General features: G+C 43.3%; 1 protein-coding gene across 1 annotated transcript in view; it reads left to right on the forward strand.

Moving 5' to 3' along the window:
- Nucleotides 1-321: 321 nt before the first annotated feature.
- CFAP97 (cilia and flagella associated protein 97) overlaps nucleotides 322-25317 on the forward strand; it is a 43658-nt gene continuing 18662 nt past the window's right edge. The window contains exons 1-4 of the mRNA XM_075610244.1: nucleotides 322-501; nucleotides 10853-11663; nucleotides 13046-13117; nucleotides 22013-22260. Coding sequence (XP_075466359.1) covers nucleotides 10874-11663; nucleotides 13046-13117; nucleotides 22013-22260 — 1110 coding nt within the window. The 5' untranslated portion in view covers nucleotides 322-501; nucleotides 10853-10873. The remainder of the gene's footprint in view (nucleotides 502-10852; nucleotides 11664-13045; nucleotides 13118-22012; nucleotides 22261-25317) is intronic.

Here is a 25317-nt window from a genome sequence, read left to right on the forward strand (position 1 = left end):
CCCCCTTGTGACCAAATCCGGCGCGAGGCTTGAGCTGGTCAGGGCGCGCGACACCGTCCGACGCGGGACCGGGGCCAGCAGAAGGTTTTCATTCATCTTAGTTTTGGGCAACGAAATTACAACTTACCGTTCACGAGGAAACAAAAGATTCCTCGTGTAGGTCAGATAAGAATTAGAAGAGAAAAAAAACTTGTAAGAACACATAAGCGATGCAAGCCGAAATAACCCGGTTTGTTTTTTCTCTTATGCCCAAAACAAAGATGTCTGCCGAATGTACGTCCCCCTCTTCCCATACAGTGACGTGTTGCGGTCACGGAGGTGGAGTCTCCGAGCTCGCGCACAGGGGAGTGCTGTATGTTGTGCGAAGGGGAAAAGAGGAGTCTCGAGGTGGTCGCGCGCCAGCCACGTCCGCGTGAGCTCTGCCACGGGAGATAAGACACGCCGTTTGGTCGCCGCGTATAAATAGAGGCCCCGCGAGCTGGCGTCCCCTTCATTCTCCAGGTAACGGGCGCTGCTGGGTGGAGGGAGATGAGAAGAGTCCCGTTTCCCCCCCCCCTCCCGTTACTTGTCTCGCGGGATCCCCGATCTCCTTATACCCCGAGAGAGGCGGAGGAGTCTGGAGTCCCCCCCTTCGTTCTTAAAAATAACGGTCTCTTTACGTTTGGCTACGAGACCGGGTTATTAGACGTCCTACGGCGAGTGACGACAGCGAGGCCGTGCGGTGATGTGACGGGGGTTGCGGTGTTTCCACCGCTGCTTCGCCCCCCTAGTAGCGGTCAGCGCTAGGGGCCCCGCCCCTTTCCCCACCGTCTCCATGGTTACCTGATGCGTTCACAACAGGAGGGGGTGCGTGACGTCACTGGGGCCAACCCGAGGAGATGTCACGTCACAAGCAGCAATGGTCTATATCACTGTGTTATTTGGGGCACCCCATGGGTTCATCCTTCATCCATACTGAAGTGTTACAATGCGTCAGCTGAGAGAACTGGATATGTTTTCATCGTTATGATAACCGCTGCAGCGTTACCCACATGGCAGTGTTTTGTAATGAAGCGCCCCTTATTCACGTGGCTCGTTTTTTTTTTTTTTAATGCGATGTTGTATTTTTCATAAATATGCTAAAATCAGATTGTATAAAATGTCTGGATATAAACATAGCAAATGAAAGTACAATTTACGAGCAGATATCTCAGACAGGTCTGCCCATTATCTAGTAGCATACAATGCAAGGGATGCTGGACAATGACATGCAAATTAATATAGTGTGTGTGTGTGTGTGTGTGTGTGTGTTCTTGTGGTGGTCTCTAGGTTAGTTGACTGTACACTAGTTGTGAAACACGGCCTATAGAAAGAGAATATATTTTAACCCATCTATGCTCTATTGACATACTGAAGGGCACGGGACCAGCACGATAGTTGCCTTTGTGAATGTGTACATATTTAAAGTTACCCGGGGCTTACTAATGCCTAGGTGTTCCCACCAACAGTCATTGGACCGACTCGAGAACTATAAAATGCCTGACTTAAGGAAAAAAAGGGGATATTACAAGCCTTAATAGCACCCGACATACTGCAAATTGTTTTATTACAAAATACTGTACGTAAATGTTTCTGGTTCTTTGTGTGGGCCTGTGATTGGCAACCTTTGGACCAATAACATGTCAAGAAATATTTAACTTTTTTTCTACCGAGATTCTTTCAATAAACCTGCAGTCACCTGTACCTCTGGGCATCGCTGCTTGCAGTGTTTGTTCTGTATCAGAACTTTTTTCTTTTGCAAACATTTGAAAGTGGATGGTCACCCTTTACTGCATTCTCAATGATTCGCAGCCAAACATGTATACAAGAAAACACAAACCTCACTAATTTAGGTCCTTGGTTTTTGAGAGCCATAGTCTGCCCAACTAATGTTTCTTTACTCTATCCACTTTTACACACAAAAAAAAAATCCTACAATCCTCTCCCCTTCAGTTCCCTTTCCGGCTAACTTTAATCTATTACTTGTGATGGTTGGAGAGAAGGGAAATATAAAGTAATCAACTTTGTGTGTAAATATATATATTTGCTGGTTCCTAATAAAGTGAAAGTCCCACAGGGTAATGGTGCTCAGACTTTTTATAGACTCCAGTCATAAAGTTAGTAATATATAAATATATAAGAATATCTTATGCAAGTAAATCTGAACAGATTTAAACCAAAGGAATAGCTCCTAATGGAGTCCCAACCATTGGGCCCCAAACTCAGCAGCACAATGACACATCGTCCGTTAATGTTTGATTGAAAATTGAATTTGGGACATAAATAGGTTCAAACACAGACCACTCGCTTTAATTCAGGTGACCCTTGTGCATCCTTAATCTTAATATTCAAAGGTGTGCAGCCGCGAAAGTAGAAATCTAGACGGGTTTGAAGAATTCGGAGCACTACCATGACGTGAAAAAATAATAGATCAAGAGATGACTCCTATAAAATCAATTTTATTGAATCACATTGGTTCCAGTGGGTGAGGAAAAATGCACCTACGCGTTTTGCGCCACAGAGCTTTAGCGCCTTGATCCATGTGATTCAATATATTCAATATTCAAAAGTTGATTTTATGGGAGTCATCTCTTGATCTATTATTATTTGTTCACGTTGTGGTAGTGCTCTGAATTCTTCATACCTGTATGGTTCCTAATAAAGCTAGTTGACCTTGCACACAGCTTCCAGAATAGACCAATATTTTGTATTTTTTTATGTATCCAGTCTAATAATAAATATAGCGAAAGGGCAGAAACCCTTTGCTGTTTGTGTACTGCACATGCCAACTGGAAACACAGCATCATGTTAAGTAATTACTTCAGCCATCTCTCAGTTTTTGGAGTACAGGCAGTCCTCGTTTTACAACGGTTCGCTTTACAACGAATGGCTTACCCAACACTATGCAATGCATACCTATATTCATTTTTACAACGCCAAAATGGCTTATCCAACGCTCTTACAACGCTTTACAAAGTTGTTTGTGTATATAATATATATATCATATAATATAATTATATTATTAAAGTACATGATATACTATGTTATATTATATATATAATACAGTATATACACTATATAATGTATTTTTGTGCTGCATATCTTATTGCCTGAGTAAAATATTTTGTGTATGAAAATCCCTACACTGGCTTTCCATATCCTCTAGAATCAAATTTAAAGCCCTAACGCTGACTTGCAAAGCTCTCAACAATGCTCCCCCTCCCCCTCCTTACATCTCAGGTCTCATCCCCAAATATATACCTAAACGTCCTCTGCATTCTGCCAATGACATCCGCCTCTTAACCTGCCGTGTCACCTCCAGTCACTCCCGCCTACAAGACTTCTCCTGTGCTGCCCTGGAATTCCCTTCTACGCGCTCTCCCGCAGCTTTCAGCCATTAAAAACCCCCTGAAAATTCATCTTTTCAAGGAGGCCTATCTGGGCATACCCTTAACATCCAACTGCCTCCTCAACAGCATTGGGACCAACTGTGTGACTGGACCCATCCCCACCCTCAAACCTTGATGGGAACAGCTATACTGCTTGACCATACACCCTCCTGCGTCACACTCCATCCCACAATGAGCAGCCACTTCACCTTTTTGTCTCAACATTGCCTCTCATTCCCTCTAGATTGTAACCTCTCACAAGCAGAGCCCTCATTACTTTTTTTTAAAAATATGTCGTTATTTGTATGTAACTCTATATGTAGTTATTAAATCTCTGTACTCGCTTTGTACCGAGCTGTTGAATATGTTGGTGCTTTCCAAATAACAATAATAATACAAATAGCCAAAGTGTTGTAGCGTTGAATTCTGCTCTCTACTTAGAGCAGTGAACGTGGGCACGTATGGTGAAACAAGCAGACTGTAACAATCAAAATGTGCATGAAATTGAATGTTTCTCATTGGATGCAGTTCTGAGACGGCCAAGGTCACAAACTGGCCTAGTTGAACTAATTGATGTAAGGGAAAGTGCCAGGACAATATTAAACTGATATAGAGCATTGTAATATGTCAATTCCTCTCCTGGTGTCTCCATATAATCAAGATCCGTGTTGGCAGAATCTGATTGGGGGAAATTAAAGATGCAAATTTAAAATAAAACACAGTCAATTAAATAGAGTGTGATGATTGATCTGTAGCAAACAGTGTGTCCTCCAAAATTAGCAGGCAAATTTATAAAACAAGGATGCCAATACTTTTTAATGTGTATTACGGTTTGTCAATTTTTCTTACTCCTTTGGGCATAACCGAAAACCATGCTGATAAATAAGTTCATGTTTACTTATTAACTATTTCTCTGCTATGGAAGTCAGCAGGCTGTTCTTGTAGAAATGCAGTTAAAAGAAAAGATGTTGAGGCCCCATTTTGAACTGTTATTCATGTACAGACGGTCCTCGCTATCCGTCGTTTTGCTTTACGACGAACGGATTAACCGACGCGGCACAATGCAGGCACAATCGGAACGGATTATCCCCGGCGGACCAGATTACCCGACACTTGCCGTCTGGGATTTGGTTTACGACGCTTTCACTATCCGACGCATGTTTCCGGAGTGGATTCCGTCGGATAACCAAGGACAGTCTGTATTAATGAGAATATACAGAACTCTGACCTGCCACATTTTGGGGGGGATGGGAAGGTTTCAAGACCTACAGGAGTAGTATGTAAACATGTTTTGTTGTGTTAATGGTAACAACTTAAACAGTGGAGAAGAGAGAAGTCCCACTTATTAAAATGTTTGCTAACGTATGTGGAAAGACCCAAGGCATGGAAAATTGCATGTTTAAAAAATAAAAGAAAAAACCTGATGATTTGACCGGCTTAATTGATTTAAATTGAAACTGTTAGGAGCACAATATGTGATTTGTTGTATAGATATGTATTTCTTTTTAGTGATTTCTTCATATTTGTAGCCATGCTTGCTACAGTGGGGAAAATATATTTGGTGGTACAGTTAGGTAGGTATTCTCCGTAAACGACATCGCTTCATCTTATACAAGGTGGTGAGCGATGCGTTGTAGAGGCCTGCGGCAGGATGTTCAATACGTCCTCGAGTGTTTCCACGCTTCGTAATTGTTGTCCTCCCATTGGGTTCTTGGCTAATTTTCCAGTTCTGTCGCCACGAGAACCAACACTCCTCATTTTTCATCCGGGCTTGTGACCGGCATTGGCTGGGTTGTGGTACAGTTGATTTCAGCAAACTCTTAGCATAGGGCTCAAATTATGTAGGATCCCAGTTCTGTCCCTTGTTAAAGTTTTCTGGTTGGTGTTTTATTTTTATTACACATGCCCACAAACAAATGCTATTCTTCGTGGTCTCTGAAACACCTGTTATTGGAAATGTGTTTGTTTTGACCCTATTCGGGGTATGCTTCAACTATGTTGTTTTCAGACATATGTAGCAGCAACCCGGAAACAACAAGCTCTGTATCCATCACTGTCATGGAGCCCCCAGAATGCCATTTTCTATGATGTAGCGACTATATCCTGGGGCACTCAAAAGCTTAATTTAAATTATAGAACTTATATTTTATTGTAAAGCATACTGGTAGTGGTTGGCTATCTGGATGCAATCCTTCTTGGGTCATTGAAGCTGTGGTCCTGATTTTATTAAAATTATTCTCAAATGGTCCCTTCCCTCACCAAGGAACATAGAAACTAGCTAAACAGACAGTTTATATCACTTCCTTTAGAGGTAGAATTTAATTTTGTTGACTGCTGGGGTGCTTCTCATCCAGTAGAACAGAAACAATATGTCTCTCAAAAGCTCAGACTCATGGCAAGACTTGACTATTTTCTATTACACTCGTCGGTCTTGCATTAAGTTTCTCATGCTACAATAGAGAATATCTGTCTCTCTGACCAGTCTGCAATTTGGGTTACTATTAGTATTATTTTTAATAACCCTGTATCAGTGAGATCATTGAGTTTCCAACTTAAACTAATAACCAACAAAAAAGTAAAGAAATTTGTCACCAAATATACTTGTTCATGTAAGACCCCAATGAGCAACATAAAGATAACTCTTTACTTTATTGTGATGCTGCAAAAGCAGTTAGTTTTAAGAGGAAAAACAGCTTATTAAAGTACCATCTGCAAAATATACTAAATTTTAAACCATTTAAACTAGATCCAATAAGATGGAATTTGTGAACACAAGAAATGAGGACGTAGAGAAAATTAACTCAAACTATTATAATGCAAGATTCGAAATATTTGCTAACAAATCTGGAAAGTTACTTGGCAATCTCGCTTCTGTTTAAAAAAATCTAAAAAATAAAAATGATTCCAACATTCAAAAAATTTGAATCTCAAAAACATCTGATTAAAAAATAGCAGAAATAATTAAATGTTCGTACGAACCTGTATATTCACTACATAATTGACACTGTCAAACCAGACACATTTTGAAAATCCATACTCTTGCCCCAAAATTGATGATTTGGTCCAGAGAATTCCTAAGCAAACCTCTTTCAAATCTAGAAACTGAGAAAACATCAAATGTGTAAAAAAACCAAAAAAACACTCCTGGTCCTGATGTGTTCTCTGCTGAGTTTGAGAAACATTTTAACGCCAATATCTACACAACGTTACCAACTATCACCCCCTCTATAAAACTGACCTTGGAATATTTCACTGTTACGATCAATTTCTTGGACATCACAATCACTATAAAAAAGCTGGTTGCATTGAAACGGTCGTCTACAGAAAACCTACCAACCGATTTGTAGATATTTTCCTAAAACCAGCTTCCATACCAGCCACACTACAAAATCTGTAATATTCAGCCAGGCCCTCGATACCACATCATCTGCTGTAACACTCGCACAAGAGAGAACCATACCAAATCGCTTCGTAATGCCCTCATGGAAGAAGGCAACACAGCCTGCCTAATAGACATAGAAAAGTAATGACTTATAGAGATCCCAAGGGGAAGGTACTACAGCATAAATTAAAAAGAAAAACTGAACAGATAACTCTAGTCATACTGTAACTTGCAACCTCATTCTCACGCAACTTAAAGATATCATCAAAGATCTACAACCCATGCTCCCTGGTGATGAAAGACTGAAAACTATTTCCCTAGAACCGCCACCCAAACCTCTCCAACATGCTAATGAAAATCAGATTACTATCTAACCTACGGTTGAGCGATATCGGGATATTTTGACATATCAGTATAACAGCATATCCCGGTGTGCCGATATGGGAGATTAAATGCTGTCGCAATATTTTGGAATGCCGGTGCATTGAGATCAGCTTTGAAGTTACCCATGTGCTGTCCCTGCCTCTCACTCTCCACAAGTCCCCCTCCATCCCTGCTTCTGAATGCTGACTCGGAGGGAGGGGGAGGAACTTCTGGCAGCAGTGGGGTGAGGGCTGAGGCAGCTATGAAGGGTAGGAACTCCACACTTTACTTTTGTTAACCCCTTTACCCCCTCCCCCGGGACCCTTAACTCCTTTCTCTCTTCTCCAATTCTCCTCCGCCCTCTGGGGCACTTATCCTCTTCCGTTCTTCTCCCTGGCAATTAACCCCTTCCTTTCCCCCCGTCACTTAACCCCTTCTTTTCTCCCACCGGGACCCTTTCCTCTATCTTCTCTGGGACCCGTAACCTTCCATGCCTACACTTCACCCTTTCTCACCTACACAGCTTCCATCACTCTCGGCCTTCATGAAAATGTTAAACATTAATTAAAACAGATTTTTTTCTGATAATTCTTCACTGCTGAAAAATCTGTTTAACATTTTATGTGTGAAAAGTGTTAATAAATGGAGGGAGTATCTCGGTGAGAGTGATTGGATGAGGGGGACGTTAGGGTGATGGGAGCAGTGTAGGTGAGAAAAGATGTAGTGCAGACATGGAAAGGGTTTGGGAATGAAGGTCTCTTTTTGTAGTAAATCTAAAGAAAATGTATGTATTTTGAGAACACATTTGATTTAAATTTTCTAGAAAAATTTCAGCCATTTATTTTAACAAATGTCTTAATATCGTTATCGTGGTAAGAATTTTGATATCACCCAACCCAAATCGAACCAGAATACAGAAACACAGGGAACAAAGTCCTGCAAGTTACTACCATACGAAATGCAAAACATGCAAACATATGTCCAGACTACCATCACCACAACTCACAACAATAAAATCAATACACAAGGATCATTCACTTCCAAATTCAGCAATCTGGTGTAGTATAACTTCTAAAATATAGAAAACACCAATATGAACAGCTCTGCTATTAATCTACCTCTGGCTCCTGCAACTTAGGTTCATCTTGTCACCCCTACACACGAAGACTCCCCATAGAGTTTATCTCCACCACTTTTGGATATGTATGCTTCCTTCCAACTTTGCTGCCCCTGAACACTTGAAGAAGAAACCTATGAGGCTTTAAAAGTGCTAATTTTATCTATGAAAAACAATAATGCTGGTCCACCAAAAGGTACATTATCACAAAATAAATTGAATCCACAACATTAACTATATTTGAATAAGATTCTAATTCCGGGGCAGATGCCAACATATTTTAACTGCCTATATAAATAAAATGTAAATAAGGACCCGTCATTTCCTTTGTGAACCGAGATTATAACATTTTAGAAAAATATTAACAATGTTAATTAATGTCTCAACTCTTTTATCGACTTTGAGATCAGACTGGCTTTACACAAGGTGAGTGGTGAGTTGATCGGTGCTTTCTCTGGGTTCCTGCTGTTCCACCAATTTTTTCAACTCTACTGGCTTTACACAAGGTAGACAACCTGTCAAGAAGTTGAGAAACATTCTTACTGCAAGTCAATGTTGCAGTAAAAGTAATCCCAAATGGAAGAATCATATTTTATTAAAGATGAACCAGGATGAATTATTGGTTTGAATGTGGTGAAAGCTTTTTACAGGATTGCTTGGAGATGTATTTTTCACTATGAATAACTTTACAATTGAAAGTAATTTTCTCCAGGTGGTAAATTGTTTATATTCAAACCCTACTGCCTCAACTTTTTGGACTCCGGCGGCTTGGGTAACTTTGCTATAGGAAGGAACCAGACAAAACTGTCATCTTTCCCTGCCGCTATTTGATATTAATTTGAAGCGCTTGCAATCTCTGAGCCAAGCTCAAGATTTGGTTGGGGGAAAGTAAACCTTGCACTTTATGCAGACAATATGATTTTATTTGTAGGTGATACATGAATACATGTTCATAGGATTACGGAATTAATCTGACATTTTTACGGTTTGTAACAGTAACTTTTCATGATCATAAATTCTCGGGGTGAGGGTGACCATCATCCACATATCATTTTATCTTTTTGGAAGCCCAAAGATGTTAAGTATTTGGGCATTTTTATACCATCTGATCTGTTTTAAATGTATGATTTCAATTATCTTACCATTATTAAAGCAGCAATCTTCCCCCCCCCTCCACCCCCCAAGCCTTTTTATTTATGTATTTTTTAATAAAGTATTTATTATCTCGTGTTCCAATATTGCTAAACCATACTATTTTCTGCTCTGGGTATCCACTGGTTCCTGAGATAGTTACTGCTATTGCTTCTTGGCTTTTAAAGGGGACTTCATTTTGTTTCCCCCGGGAGGGAGATTTAAACCCTGTAACTTTACTGGTAAATATCTCGGGAACCTGAGGTGCACATTATTTCCTAACCGGTTTATGGTGAAAAAAAAATGTTTAAAAAAAAGAAATAACTAAAAAAACATTAACAAAAGTTATGGGGGGGTTAAAAAAAAAAAAAAAAAAAAATGACAAAACCCCTCCTTATTTGTACAGCAAATAAAAATGCCACTTGTGGTGCATTTACATGTCTGATTGCATACTGTACCAATCATGTATTTCCCCATTATCGCTTGGCAAACAATGCTTCTACCGTAGCCAGGGATTCTGGGTAATGATATGCAACTGAGCACTGTGTGTCACTAATCTCCATTTTAACATGGACCCTTATGCCTGCTGTATTAGGCCTCGTCCCCACTGCTCACGGCTGAGTGCATTACGGCATGCGTGACGTGAACAAGATACAACCCTCTATGGGACCGGCCCCAGTCACTGCCTGAGTGCGCATGCAGTAAGCGCGATGCGTGACCACCTTTGCCAAAAGACAAGAAATTTGTCTTTTCGCACGGCGGCCGAGCCCTGGCTACATCACGGCGGCGTATCAGCCAATGAGTGCGAACCAGCCATGTGACGTCATGGCTGTGCCCCGCCAAAAATCTTGTCTTTGCTCCTCCTGCTCTTTTATACGCGCGACCCTAGGACAGCAGATCACGACAAACTGGTGTACGCACCGCCTGGCGCTCCGACGCGCGTGCACGCAGTGACTGGGGCCGTAGCCGTACACAGCTTTTTCGGCACAGCCTGGGTTAAAGAAGTGGGAGAAGGGATTGAAAAATAAAGTAGGGGATATTACTGCTTTTAATAAAATGTTAACAAAAAGAGTTGGATTACTGGGCTGATTTACCTTTATTATGTATTGGCAGAATTACTTTTATTAAAATAAAGCTAAATGTGCTCGAATAGGTTTTTTTAGTAGTGTCACAAAATGTACAAAATGTATTCTTAGTATACCGAACAAATCATGTTATTTTTGGGTGCTCTGTACAAAGAATGTCCAATGTGTTTTATTCCGACCTGCAACATAATGTGATGTAAGCCCCTTGTATAACCGTAAACGTCTTAAAGTTGTGAAGAAAAGCTTTTTATTTCGAACTTATTAACTCTAAACTAGTTAATGAAATACTTCGGACTGTATGACATGGGAATTTGTTCTGGCAACACACATCATTTCCTTTTCACATTTTTGTTTTTAACCATTTCAGATCTTGAGGTGTTATCCCAGCATGGATCGATATGGAAACCTTTCAGACGACGGTGAGGTGGATCACTCCTTTTTTGACAGTGATGCTGACGAGGAAGCAAGTAAAGGAGACTGCCACGCCTCCGGACTGAGCAAGCAAAAGTATAATGGGGGGACAGACTTGGAAGTGAGAGTAGGAGCTTCAGCGAAGGAGCAAGTGTTGGACAAGGAAGAACCTAAAAGTGAAGCAACAGTCCAAAAGCGTCTGTATGATGACGAGACTACAGTATCATCATCTTCAGTGGCTTCCTCCAGACCTGGTAGCGCAAAATCGGACAGAAGCTTCGTACAGAGCTTGAAAATGGAAGCCACTATTCCAGCAGGGATTCCCAAAATAAGGAGAGAGTTTGAGGACAATTATTACACAGACGAAGAGAACAGTAGCGATGAGGAGAGCCACAACTCCAGGCCCAAATCGGTAAAACAAACAAACATCGGAAAGAAGAGTACGAGAAAGAACAGCAAGGACGTTGCCTCTTCCACCTCCAGCTCCGATGCAGAGTATTCAGATGACCGCACATCTAAATCCTCATATCTGTCATCAAAAGAGAGAGGCCCCCAAGTCGCCTTGCGCTCTCCTGAGAGAAAGTCCTCAAAGGCATCAGTGAAGGAGTTAAGAGACTATGCAGAGGAATCAGAAGATACAGTCACTGATGTTACTCCTCTGTCTACACCTGACATCAGTCCTATCCAGTCCTTTGACCTTGCAGTCACCAGTGAATTGCTTAAGAGTAAAATCAAACGACAAGAGAACATCAGCAAAGAAATATATGGTAATTCAGCTGCTTAACCCCTTTTATCCCTTTTGAGGGGCATCCAAAGCATTTAAGACTAATATTTATAAGTTTCCAAACCACAAAAGGGATACTGATTCGAATGTAAATTTGAGTAGGTCGTAAATGCAAAGGGTTACGCTTAACCTCCCAAAAACATTTTTAATAACACCCCATTGTAAGAGAATATAACAAGTGAAATGCCCGTGCAGACCTAAGGCAGCAATTCACATTGCTTAACTCAACAATAGATTTTCTTTAACGCATTTTAAAACTATCCCACTCGCCAGCCCTCATTTGGGTATGTTTGTTCTTTTTTCCATCTGAAGGTCAGGGGACTGCGTCTCAGAATAACCTCCTGGTTCAGATGCTAAAAAAATAAATCCTTCCGACACCCCCAGAAAAGCAGCATTATCTGTTGCTTGAATTTAAATTCCTGATGATATATCACTGCCTGTCCGGCTCCTAGGGAGTTTACATCAGTGTCTCTTTTAGTGGCTACTCAGAAGACATTACATTATTCAGGGTGATGAGGTAGCAGAGATAGACATGATGGGCACCAGGAACTTTTATAATACAAACAACATTCTTTATTTGTGCCCTCTGTTTCTAGGGCTCTTCTCATCTACACATCGTACACATAAGTACAGGTGTCATCAGTTTCACTTAATCACTTGTCTGCACTCATGACTGTTTCATTCCCAGGCGCCCTCACTTCACACTGGGGAGGTGCGGGTACTTGACTGGATTCTCTTAGCTGACCTGTCCCCATTCTGCATAACGTCCGTTTCGCTCTGTCACTATGGGCCCCTTCTTGGGCCGTGGCCAACTCAATATTGATAGGAGATCTACATCCCACTCTTGTCTCTGATCCGCCTGTGGATCTGATCTTAGGGCACAGGGACCCCTCCTCATGAGACCTCTGTGGCGTGCCTGCCTCCTCTTCTGTAAACCACTGGATTCACCTTGGCCATATCTCAGGACCCTATCTGAAAGGGCACTATTCCAATCTAGAACATAATAAACAGGACATTGTTCTGTTTAATACACTCAGTAACATACTTCTTAACTATATACACTGAGGCTCCTCCACTTTTAAACCTCCTGGAACGTAAGCTCTCTAGAACCTTCTCATTCCTATATATACATCCTGTGTCGACCCTGTCTCCAGGCAACGCTGGACGGGACTTGGCATCTGCTGACTCATCCCCAGTCCTTTGTGATAGGAAAAGGCATTACTCTCTGTGTGTCCGCACCATTAATTCCTAACGGGCCATAATAATCACATAAAGGGATTACACAACATTTTAATAAAAGATGCAAGGCTGCTTGGCACTGACATTTATTGCACTAGTCTCAGAGCTCTGGTTCTATCTTTTCAGATCCTGAATTTGACCAAAAGGGTAACCAGAAGGCCTTACAGGATGCAATGGACCTAAACCAGCTACTGAAAGGTAATAATATGCCTCTTCTATTTTTCTTCTCAAATACAATTCTCATTTTTATTTTAAATACAGTTTCCAGATTTTGAGCAATGCTTTCTAGTAACTGAACGTAGCTGATGTTGAAACCACTTAGCACTTAACATTGCCTCCCTATTTATTTGCATTTTTGTCATGATCTTCCAATTTTAAACTAAAGTTTTATTCTACATAACCATAGGTTTCCTTTAGGACTTGTTCTTGGACCAATAAAACGGACTTGCTATAAAAGGGCTTTGAAATTCCCCTGGTATGTCGTAATTAAAGTGTGATGGTACCACAGGGTTTTTATCTTCTTTGCATTCTGAATGCTACTACTTTCCTCCTCTACAATCTTACAAGTCCACTGTTTTTTAAAGAGTTAGGGGGTTTAAATTGGGAAGCCATGCCCCGTCCAATCTTGACAGCGTAAATGTCTCTAAAACACATTTCAAAGAGCTTTGCCCCAAAATGTAATAAAAGCAGAGTTATTTTTTAAAATTCTTATTTAAATCTGGCACTGAATGGTCCGTAAGGTGTCTTCTGGAATAGAACCGCTTGGTAAATATGGGCCTGTATCTCTTGGCTAAAAAAAAAAAAGTACATGTTTGTCATAGGTTTTGATGAACCTTCAAAATGGACACAAATTGCACACTCAACCGGAACCAGTTTGTTTCCTGTTTAGTGTGTGATGTGTGTCCCCTTTGAGGGTTCATAATAAAACAAACATTTTTTTTATTACTATAAGAGAGTGCTGGTTTAATTTATACTCCATTCGATGTGATCGAAGTGTTGAACCCCTTGTTTTTCGTGTGTGTGTGAGACACTGGGTGGGGGAAGGAAAGAGACTGGGAGAGAGACAGACACTGGGGGGGAAAGACGCTGGTGGCAGGGGGGGGAGGGAAAGAAATTGACACATGGTTGCCACCACTCCGGGTTTGACCCGGAGACTATGGGTTATGCTAACCTAGATACGGGTTTAGCTTTCAAATCTCAGGTGCACAAACTAGGGGGTGGCGGGAGAAGTGAACAAAGGACCGCCAGAATGGCGCAGGGCAGCAGTCAGAGGAGTTGAAGGGCGGCAGAGGAGAACGGCCAGGGAGTAGCGTGCCCCAGCGGTCTGAACCAGAAGTGTTCACTGACTTCTCGGGTGGCATTATCCGGCAGGTGGAATCTACCCCTGCATGGTCCCATCGCCATGACGACAGGATGCCCTGCGGCGCTACGTTGCCATGGCAACATGCCATCTCGGCTCCGTTGACATGGCAACACGACGGCATTTGACGTTGCGGAGCCATTTTGACCAGACCATGCAGGGGGAGAGGCCGTCGGTTGATGCCTCCGACGCCGGAGAAGGTATGAGAGTTAACTATATAAATAAGTCTCTGGGTTATTATTTAGCATAAAGTGGCCACACTGGGGATAGAGAAGGAAGAGAGAGAGAGAGAGAGAGAGAGAGAGACACACACACACACTGGGGGGGGGGGGGGGAGACTGGGGGACAGGTGTTAACCTTGTAGCATCTCTATTGTCCTCACGTCATAGCTTGTCCTGTGCTTCAAGTACTAATGCCATTTTCTTCCCGTTTGTCCACAAGAATGAACCCATTTTACAAACCGCCTAGGTAGGGGAGGGGCAAAAAGATAAATACTAAAGAAAATATAGTATGTTGCCACTGAAGCGGTTAGTAATGGTTTTGTAGATGTAGTAAACATTTCCCCAAGTCCCAGTTCTATCTAATGTAATCCACCAGGAGGATTTTTTTTCTTAACAGTTGCAGCGCAGTGTAGGGCATTTACATATAATTACAAGTATAAATGTAATTTCTCTCCTGTATGTCACTATTTTGTAGATTCTTGAATCACATCGCTTACAACCCTATTGTGTACTTGTATGGACATGTGCTTCATTGGTTTCAGTATCGGATTTACAAATATTCTTGACAAAATTAAGAGGTGTAGGAACTGCTCTTTAGATACCAAATAGACATAGCTAGAACACTTGGTTTGAACATCCCAAACGGCGACTGTACACCTGAACATCGCCAAGTGGAGAACACAGAAACCAAATAGACTACATCCTGTGTCATAAGAAGTGGCAGAGCTCGATCTTGGCTGTGAAGACATACCCTGGTGCGGATCAGATCACCAACTGCTGGTAGCCACAGTCAAACTCAGATTCTGCAACACCAAACAAACGGCAGCTGCAAAGAAATTCGACACAGACAAGATCAGCTCCAGCTACGCAGTCGAAGTAAAGAACAGATTCGACCTCCTCGCTACAGAAGAAAGGCACCCAGACGAGATGTAGAAGAAGTGAAAGCATGCGTTATCGAAACAGCCTTAGAACATGTCCCGTACAAGAAACCATCAAAATCAGCCCAGTGGATTTCTGACTCGACCATCAGCATCGCAGAAGACAGAAGGAAGGCCAAAGCTACTGGGAACAGAGAAGGCTGAATGCAGAATTCCAAAGAGAGGCCAAAAAGGACAAAGAGAACTACTGGAATGAACAGTGCCAGAAGGTGGAGGAAGCGAGCAGGAAAGGTCATACGTGAGAACTCTACACCCACGTGAAGAGGACATGGTCAACATTCAATGCTCGGAAGGCAACAGTTCGTAGGAGCAATGGCCAGGAATTGCATGACCAGCAAGCAATACGCGATCGGTGGAAAGAATACACAGAGAGGTTGTACGAAAGGGAACATCAGAACCATCTGGCGGAGGAGAATGAGACACTGGAACTGGAGCCAGATATTCTGGAGGAAGAAGTTGTATGGGCAATGAAGCAATTAGCCAACCGAAAAGCCCCAGGAATTGACTGCATAGCAGCAGAATTGCTCAAGCCCATAGCATTAACAGCATTATGTCAACGCATATGGAGCATGTCTGAGTGGTCGAAAGAATGGAAAAGAGCAGTATTCATCCCAATTCCGAAGAAGGGTGACACGAAGGATTGCTCAAATTACCGCACCATAGTCTTAATACCACACGCAAGCTAAATCCTTCTGAAGATTATCCAACAACGCTTGAGTACAGCCGTCAATGGGGAAATGCCAGATGTTCAAGCTGGCTTCAAGAAAGGCAGAGGCACTTGTGATCACATTGCCAAGCTTCGATGGATTATGGAAAAAAACAGGGAGTATCAGAAAGATCTCTACATGTGTTTCATCGATTATTCGAAGGCATTCAATGTAATTGAGCACAACAACCTCTGAACCTGCCTGAAGTAAATGGGCACACCAACACATCTGACCGAACTCATAAGATCACTCTATCAAGATCTAGAAGCTACAGTCCGAACGCCATACGGAGACACGGATTGGATCAAGATCGGAAAGGGCACACGCAGCTTTCAACATGTATGCAGAAGCTGTCATGCGGTGAGCAGGCCTGGATGAGCCCAAAATTGACGTGAAAATAGGTGGCAGAAACATCAACAACCTCCGATATGCCGATGATACCACCCTGCTGGCTGAAAACAAGAAAGATCTCGAACATCTGATCATGAATGTCAAAGAAGAAAGTGAGAAGGTTGGACTGCGCCTGAATATTAAAAAGACAAAGATCATGACAACCGCAAACAATGCGAACGTTAATATCAAGATCAAAAATCAAGAAATTGAAGTGGTTAAAGATTTCATCTTTCTTGGCTCCAAAATTGATTGTGATGACGACTGCACCCCTGAGATCAAGAGACGGCTAACACTTGGAAGAAATGCAATGGTCAGTATGAACAACATCTGGAAGAGTAAAGACATCAGCCTGGCAACCAAATGCAGATTGGTCAGTACGATCGTTTTCCCAATAGCAACATATGGCTGCGAAACCTGGACTCTGAGAAAGGTAGATAGGCGAAAGATCGATGCATTTGAACTGTGGTGCTGGAGACGTCTGCTACGCATTCCGTGGACAGCCAGAATAACGAACCAAGCAGTTCTGGAACGGATCAAACCGAAAATCTCACGGGAGGCCAAGATAACAAAGCAAAAGCTCTCCTACTTTTGTCACATGTGAAGCAAGTCGCATGAGAAGGACGTCATGCTTGGAATGATCGGTGGCGGAAGAGGCCGCTCAAGAACTCGCTGGCTAGATACCATCAAGAAAGATACTGGACTGAACATAGCAGAATTGAAAGAAGCCATGAGAGATCGGAAGATATGGAGAACACTGATCCATAGAGTGTCCGAGAGTCATACTTGACTGAATTGTACTACAAATATCTCCTCCTCCTTATCCGTTCAGTGTCTCCAGCACCAGGGCATACAGCAGTCATGTGACTGCCCCGGTGCCGGAGGTTTAACTCTGTGAGGGGCGATATCTGAAAGTATGGATCCCTCCCACTGTATCTACGACCGATACTGTCTCTAGAGCTGCTGATTTTTCTGCCGCAACATCGGAGACTCACTACACCTGTAAAATACCTTTTTTGGGGGGGCTTTATTTATTTATTTTATGTTTTCTGCACTTCTATTTAGTTATCCACGGGTAATCCTTGCATGTTAATGAGGGTTATTAGCAAACTCCTGCAGTGCTTTGACAATCATCTTTTTGCATTACATCTTGCAACATAATATTGATGAATGTAATTGTAATTATTTGTAGATAATGTGGAAAGCAAGCGACTTCTGGTTTGAAGAAGAAGCCACCTAAATGCTCCTGAAAATTAGAGGCTGCAAGACTGGCATGTTTTCAATGTCTCACCTACTAATTGCTGGATTGCCATAGTAATCTTCTTGAGCTCCTCTCAGTAGTAGTCGACTGAGGTGAGATCAAACACCCACAGCTGCCTTCAAAGAATACATTCGCTCCAAACCTCTGTAAACACAGCTGGTTGATGCTGCTTAGGTTGTAAAAAAATCGGGATTGTTTGCTGTGTCTGAGCTTTTTATTGGTAGCAGAAGGAACACAGGGCAGATTGTGCCCTGTCTTACTTCTACTACTGATCTAGGACTGGAAACAGGCTTTCGTTAGAGCACGGGAGCACCGGTAATTGTATCATTCTAACTATTTTTTAAGGTGTGCAGCATTTACTTCATATACCTGAGCTTTTTATTGAACATAAAATATACAAAGATATCGATAGTTTACTTTGTGTCAAATAATTGTGACCAAGGCAACTTTAAAATGAGTTTTGAGCACACCTTCCCCTTCCTTGGATGGCTTACTGGCTGACCATATTGTCTTACTGACCATACTAGCTACGGGTGTTTTCTTGACTGGACTATTCTAGCATTTGCGCTTTTGTCTCCGGCTCTGACCAGTGCTATTTCTTGGTCACTGAGGAACAGCTGGTCATTCGCGTTCTCAGCCTTTGGATATTAATCCCATCGTTACCAGTAGCACATCCTGCATGGTATGTTTTACAAGTCCACATCCTGAGGTTTCATGGAAAGGTCCTACCGTGTGTCTTGAGAAATATTACTGTTTTGACATTGAGTGAAGTTTTCTAAATGCAAGTTACTGCTAAATTACTATTGTATTCAAGAAAAAAAAAGATTTCCAAGGAATTTTTGTATACATTTTATTGAGACTTATCAGAAATTAAGAAAGAGACTGAACTTCTAATTTCCCCATGAATACGGAGTATTACAAAATCACTCCGTATCTGCCTCCCCTCTGTCGGCAACAGTGCCCCCTGTCTCGCTACTTCAGTGCAAATAATGTGACTATAAGTGAGCATGGCAACTCTGGGATTTAGACGTCTGATGCTGCTAACCAGCCGATGGAAATCAAGACCCTGAAAATATCACAATCTTGCTCAAGAACCTCAGTCATTAGCCTGATATGGCGTGTGGATTCTGCAGCATGTGCAACATTCTTTCATTTTTATGAGTGTGAACTCTGATATTTGATCAGTCTGTTTCAAGTTTGGCATGTTACTGTTCAGTCCTATTTATGCCGCCATATCCACTCCACCCAACCACCCCACCCCCAAAATAGTGCAAAGCGACACCACTTGTTTTTAATGGCTTTCAGTCTTGCGAGATAAGCAAATATGGTTGACATATCAAAGCTGCATAAGGCCCGATAAATGTTGTTTTCATTTTTCGTCATTTAGCTTTTCCATCCTTCATTAGTTGTTCTACATATTCACAATACCTATGTGAGGATCACCGGTTCTAAAGAATCCCCATAGTGACTCGGTTCCGTCACATCTGGGTACAGCCATTCTGTTCACACACTGGCAGGCAAGCTTCATTGGTTCTTCACTGATTGACTTGTTTCACCTCCACTGGTTGACAAGATATTCTTTGTCTTGTAATCTTTTATTTTTTATTGTTGCTCGCTTTTCAGTTGCACAGTTGCATTTTGTATGGCATCCTGCCTGCTTATTGTTAACCTGGTTGTTCAGCATTTTCAGCACGGCTACATTTCTCGCCATATCTTTTGATCATAAATAGTCTTTCTATCTTTATTTATTTTTATTTGAAGGAAGAAATAACCCTAGATCCGCTCGAGTTCCCTGGGAATATATATCCTAAGAGGTTGCTCAGTTGAGGACACAGCTAGCAGGTAACACCCGCCCAGTGGGCTGTCCACTGGAAATTTATGACATCACTTAGGGGCGCTAGCGCCATACACAGTGACATACTGCAGCTACCTCTGTGGACTTTTATGGCTGAAAGAACTTCCCCTGTTGACTGCGACGCTTGAATCTTTGGACCCAACAGCTGATCTAGACGCTAGTTGCTGATCGGTGTCTGTGGGAGTGTTTCTGTCAAATCCCCTTTTACTTTGTCATTGTTTGCACATGCAATACTCCCCTTTTATACTGCCAATATATGCTGAGTTATCTACTACAGTATGAGTTGTTGTGCGCTCTCTATCTCATTTTTCTTCTTTTTTTATCCACTGCAGCAATTCCATGTAAAAATGCATTTGAGGCAATAGGTGACACTTTGTGCTCATTTGCATGTCATTTTCCAGAATCCCTTGCTGCAGTGGAAGCACTATGCTAGGTCAGCGGTGTGCAAACTGGGGGCACTAGATTTTCTTGGGGGGCGCGACAGTTATAGAGGTCCCGCACTCTCCCCCCAGGCATTTAAATTAAATGCTGGGGGACCGCTCGAGGCCTCTATAATACACTTGCCTTCCCACTACGCGTCGTTCTGGTAACCCGGGGTCAAATAATGCTGCGGAGGGGGGGGGGGGGGCGTGAGGAGCCGAGGAGAGCAGGGAAGGGTGCGCACGGGAAAACGTTTGCACACCCCTTTGCTAGGTGATAATGGCGAAAAGCAGGGTTACAGACCTGTCTAAGACATATGGATGTGCTCACAAGTGATCTTTTTATTTGCTTTATATATCTATATCTGTCTTACTTCTTGGTAGTTAACCCTTTTGAGGCTCAGCGAGGCTTGTTTTTCTTGGTCAGATCGCATCCTGCATTCCCATGGCTTGCATTGTCTGCCCTGTGAGGAAACTGCAGAGAAGGGCTCCTGTTTCCTGAAAAATGGCCGCCTTAGGCCACGTCCATAGAGGGGTTGTCAGTGCTGGACCGCGCTGAGGCTCGCCTGCTGAAATCTGTGCGATTTCATGCCCATGCAGGCGAGCCAGCGGGCGCGATCGGGAGACTGAGGGAGGCGGGGCAGTGACGTCGCTGGGCCATTCGCCTACGACGCATCAACGTCACGGCGCCGACGTCACGGCGCCGTGACGTTGACGCTGCTTCGCGCTGATTGGATGTTTTCAGCCGACAGCACTCTGAAAAACAGCTTGGCTGTCGGCTGAAAAATCCAACGCCTCAGCACGCCTGCGGACGCTCGCATGAGCCCCCTCTAAAGACATCCTCATGGAAGATGCAGGGGCTCAGCACTGAGCGTCAGCGCGGCCTCCCCTGCTATGGACTCGGCCTTAGGCTGCGGCCCCCGCTGCCGCTGAGCTCTATATCTCTTTCTCTATCTCTCTCTCTCTCTCTCTCTCTCTCTCTCTCTCTCTCTCTCTCTCTCTATCTCTCTATCTCTCTATCTCTCCCCCCCATTGCTCTCTATCTCTCCCCCCCATTGCTCTCTATCTCTCCCCCCCATTGCTCTCTCTCCCCCCCATTGCTCTCTCTCTCCCCCCCATTGCTCTCTCTCTCCCACCATTGCTCTCTCTCTCCCCCCCCATTGCTCTCTCTCTCTTCCCCCCCATTGCTCTCTCTCTCTTCCCCCCCATTGCTCTCTCTCTCTTCCCCCCCATTGCTCTCTCTCTCTCTCTTCCCCCCCATTGCTCTCTCTCTCTCTTCCCCCCCATTGCTCTCTCTCTCTCTCTTCCCCCCATTGCTCTCTCTCTCTCTTCCCCCCATTGCTCTCTCTCTCTCTTCCCCCCCATTGCTCTCTCTCTCTCTTCCCCCCATTGCTCTCTCTCTCTCTTCCCCCCCATTGCTCTCTCTCTCTTCCCCCCATTGCTCTCTCTCTCTTCCCCCCCATTGTTCTCTCTCTCTCTTCCCCCCCATTGCTCTCTATCTCTCCCCCCCATTGCTCTCTCTCTCCCCCCCATTGCTCTCTCTCCCCCACCATTGCTCTCTCTCTCCCCCCCCATTGCTCTCTCTCTCTTCCCCCCCATTGCTCTCTCTCTCTTCCCCCCCATTGCTCTCTCTCTCTTCCCCCCCATTGCTCTCTCTCTCTTCCCCCCCATTGCTCTCTTCCCCCCCATTGCTCTCGCTCTCTCTTCCCCCCCATTGCTCTCGCTCTCTCTTCCCCCCCATTGCTCTCTCTCTCTTCCCCCCCCATTGCTCTCTCTCTCTTCCCCCCCATTGTTCTCTCTCTCTCCCCCCCCAGTGCTCTCTCTCCCCCCCCATTGTTCTCTCTCTCTCTCCCCCCCCCCCATTGCTCTCCCCCATTTTGCAATTTTTATTTATTTAAATTTGGTGCTTTCTCATTTGACATAATAATTTGTTTGTTTGCAGCATTCATGCACTTAGATAAAAAAGAGCAGAGAAACCTGACCGTTGAACATCCAGCGCTCAAAAAGAACTACTCTTTTTCAACCGAGGAGGTGAGGCATATTGACCGGGAAAACCAGAGACTGCTGAGAGAGCTGACCAGACAGACGTCAAAACCCAGGAGCAAGAAACCCACCACAAACCCCATCCGGCAATACCACAGTACACTGAACAGGCAGAAGGAACAAGAACGCATCGAAAGGGAGAACATAGTAAGTTAATACAACTCCTTCACCCATTTATATATATATTTTTTTAACTTCCCAAAATCGTACTGGACCCAACTATCCCAGTCTCTCCTCCAGGCAGCCATCTTTACCACGGTTTCCAGTCTTGAAACCTTGGGACACTAAAATGGCAGACAGGGGGAAATTATTTTCAGTGTTCTATAAGCACTGAAGTGGCCATTCAACCACAAATCCCCATAGACTTCAAAAGCTGGCAGCAGCCCGAATAGCCGGTTCGGCGTATATGGAATGATCCCATTAGTATTTTGTACATAGTTCTGGGCCTATTTACATTTGATATCTTTGGGTTTTTTTTTCGTTTTTTTTTTTTAGCATACACATGATTGCATTGCTATAAATGTCAAAAATAAGATGCATACATGTTCGCTTACTGAAAATTCTTGTTTACAGTACATGCGAGTTAACATTTTTGTCTCAAAAATGTTGCGATATGCAAATGGGAATAGTCACAAACTTTCGTTATACACTACACCAATTTAACTGGAAGTCAGTCTATTTTTTTTATTTTTATTTTTTGAGAAGTGTACATTTTTATGCCTGTTATAAAATTCCTTCGTGTACATTAGTTAGTTTTTTACTTCTTTCTTTTTTTTTTCTCAAAACATTTCTCCCCCCCCCCCAAATTTCTTTGATTACAACAAATTGTAGATGGTTAACATATAGTATCTGTACATGTATTCTTGTTTATTTGTAAAGCGCCAACATATTCTGCAGCAGTGTACAGAGATTTGATAATGACCAACAAATGTGGACAAGCTTGTGAGCTTACAATTTAAAGGGAATGAGAGAATGTGGAAACACAAGATAAGGTGACTGCTCCATTGTGGAATGGAGTGTGGCTCAGGGTGGAGTATGGTCCAGCCGCACAGTTGATCTTTGATGAAGCGGTCTGTAGGCGAGGTCAGAGAAGAGTCCACACATGCATTTTTAGGGTAAACCAAACGTTGAGTGGTTTTATTTCTCCACAAAACAGCAACCAAAAAATTGGGGCTACTGCACCTTTAAGGAAAAACACAATCATAAAACAAACACCTACTCCACGTTAAGAGGCTAAATAAACATTACTCTGGCCCTTTCTATCTGACTGGCTGGGTAGGCCAGTTCCCAGTCCAAAAACATATGGGATAATAATTAGGGAACAATATACTGAATAGTCTTATCTGACTGATGCTGGTCCAGCGTCTCCGATTTCTCCAGCTGCAGGCGTTGAAGTCTTGCTGCTCCCAGAAAGTCTTTTGCCCTTCTTTGTGTGCAGGCTTCTCTGCTATGTGGGGCTTTTGGTTCCCCACTGTTGCCAGGAAAAATCCTCTGGTCAACAAGCCCGGATCCCTGCGGGTGGGAGCTCTCATCTGTGATCCTCTTACAAAGCCTGCAACAGGGACACTGAAAAGCAGCACATTTCTGCCTTTTATCTTCAGTTCAATCAGACGTTTTACTTATCACCTGCAGGAAATCCGACACCTAGCTCAGTCTCCTGCCCTGTAATGGGAGTTTAACTCCTTGACTCCCTTACATGGTCCCATTTAAGGTTTTGGTATGGGAGATGTTAGGGTGGAGTCTGGTCTAGCTGCACAACTGGTACCAATAGGGTTGGCGGGGTTGAGGAACATGGAGGATGTTGGGGTGTATGGAAGATGGGTTTCCTTGAAAAGGTGAGTTTTTAGGAAGTTTTTAAGTGTCTGAAACCTGAGCGAGAGTTTGGTAGCAGGAAAGTCCGGAGAGGGGGCAGCACGGGATAAGTCTTGTAGGCTGGAGTGAGTGGAGGTGATAAGGCAGGAAGATTGGCGGATGTCATGAGCAGAGTGTAGGGGGCGTTTAGGGATACATTTGGGATGAGGGCTGAGGGCTGAGATGTAAGGTGGGTAGGCAGCGTTGTTGAGAGCTTTGCAAATCAGAGCTAAGGTTTTATATTTCATTTTGGAGGATATTGGGAAGCCAGTGTAGGGATTTGAATAGTGGCACAGCAGAACTGGATCAGTGAGTGAGGTGGAGTCTGGCAGCAGCGTTATGGATGGATTGAAGTTGGGATAGGCGGATAAGAGGAATGCCAACTAGGAGGTTGCAGTAGTTAAGGCAGGACAGGATGAGTGAGTGAATTAGGATTTTAGTTGCATCATGAGTGAGAAAAGGGCGTATCCTGGCGATATTTAGGAGGTGTAGATGGTAGCACCTTTTGAGGGACTGAATGTGAGAATAAAGGAGAGAGCAGAGTCAAAGATGACCGCGGACTTGAAGTGTTGATGATATTGCGGTATTCTTGACAGTGAGGGAGAGGTTTGGGTGTAGGGGTGGCAGTGGAAGGGGATAACCGTATTCATTGTGTTTTGGACATGTTAAACTTTAGGTAATGTTCGGACATCTAGGAGGAGATTGCAGAGAGACAGTTTGTGACACAGGATAGGAGAAGGGATGAAAGGTAAATTTGGGTGCCAACGGCATAGAGATGATACTGAAAGCCAAGAGAAGAGGTGTAGAGTAATAAGAGCATAGGGCCAAGACAGCCTTGTGGGACCCCAACAGAAAGAGGGAGTAAAGAGATGACACCAGAGAAGAAACACTGTAGGAGCCATTGACATGTAGAGATGTGATTTCTGATTAACGTAATCTTGTCTGTGAAGTGGGTGGTGCGGTCTCGCGCTGTGTGGGTGGAAGGGGTGCAGGTGTAGTTGGGTGGTGAAGGGAGTTAAAGGTAGCGAATAGGCGTTGAGCGCTAGAGGGACAGAGTTTCTGACGAAAGAAGAGTAGGTTTGCTTGGTAAGGGAAAGGGCAGTGTTAACGTTTCGCAATGCGTGAGCACTCTTGGAGGTAGTGGGTAAAGTGTGTGTGCCATGGTTATGGCTTACATTATTGGGGGTGACTACTGGTGGCGGGAGACCTTTTGTCTACGACTGAGTGTACTGTCATATAGAGAGGTTGCAAGGGTAGGGAAGGGTAGATATGAAAGGTTGTAAAGATGCAGAGAATTGGAGGAGGCCTAGAGCATGTAGGTTTCTGTATGTGTGCGTGTGGAAGTAGGTGTTG

This window comes from Ascaphus truei, chromosome 1, assembly GCF_040206685.1.
Source record: "Ascaphus truei isolate aAscTru1 chromosome 1, aAscTru1.hap1, whole genome shotgun sequence".
Classification (NCBI taxonomy): Eukaryota; Metazoa; Chordata; class Amphibia; order Anura; family Ascaphidae; genus Ascaphus; species Ascaphus truei.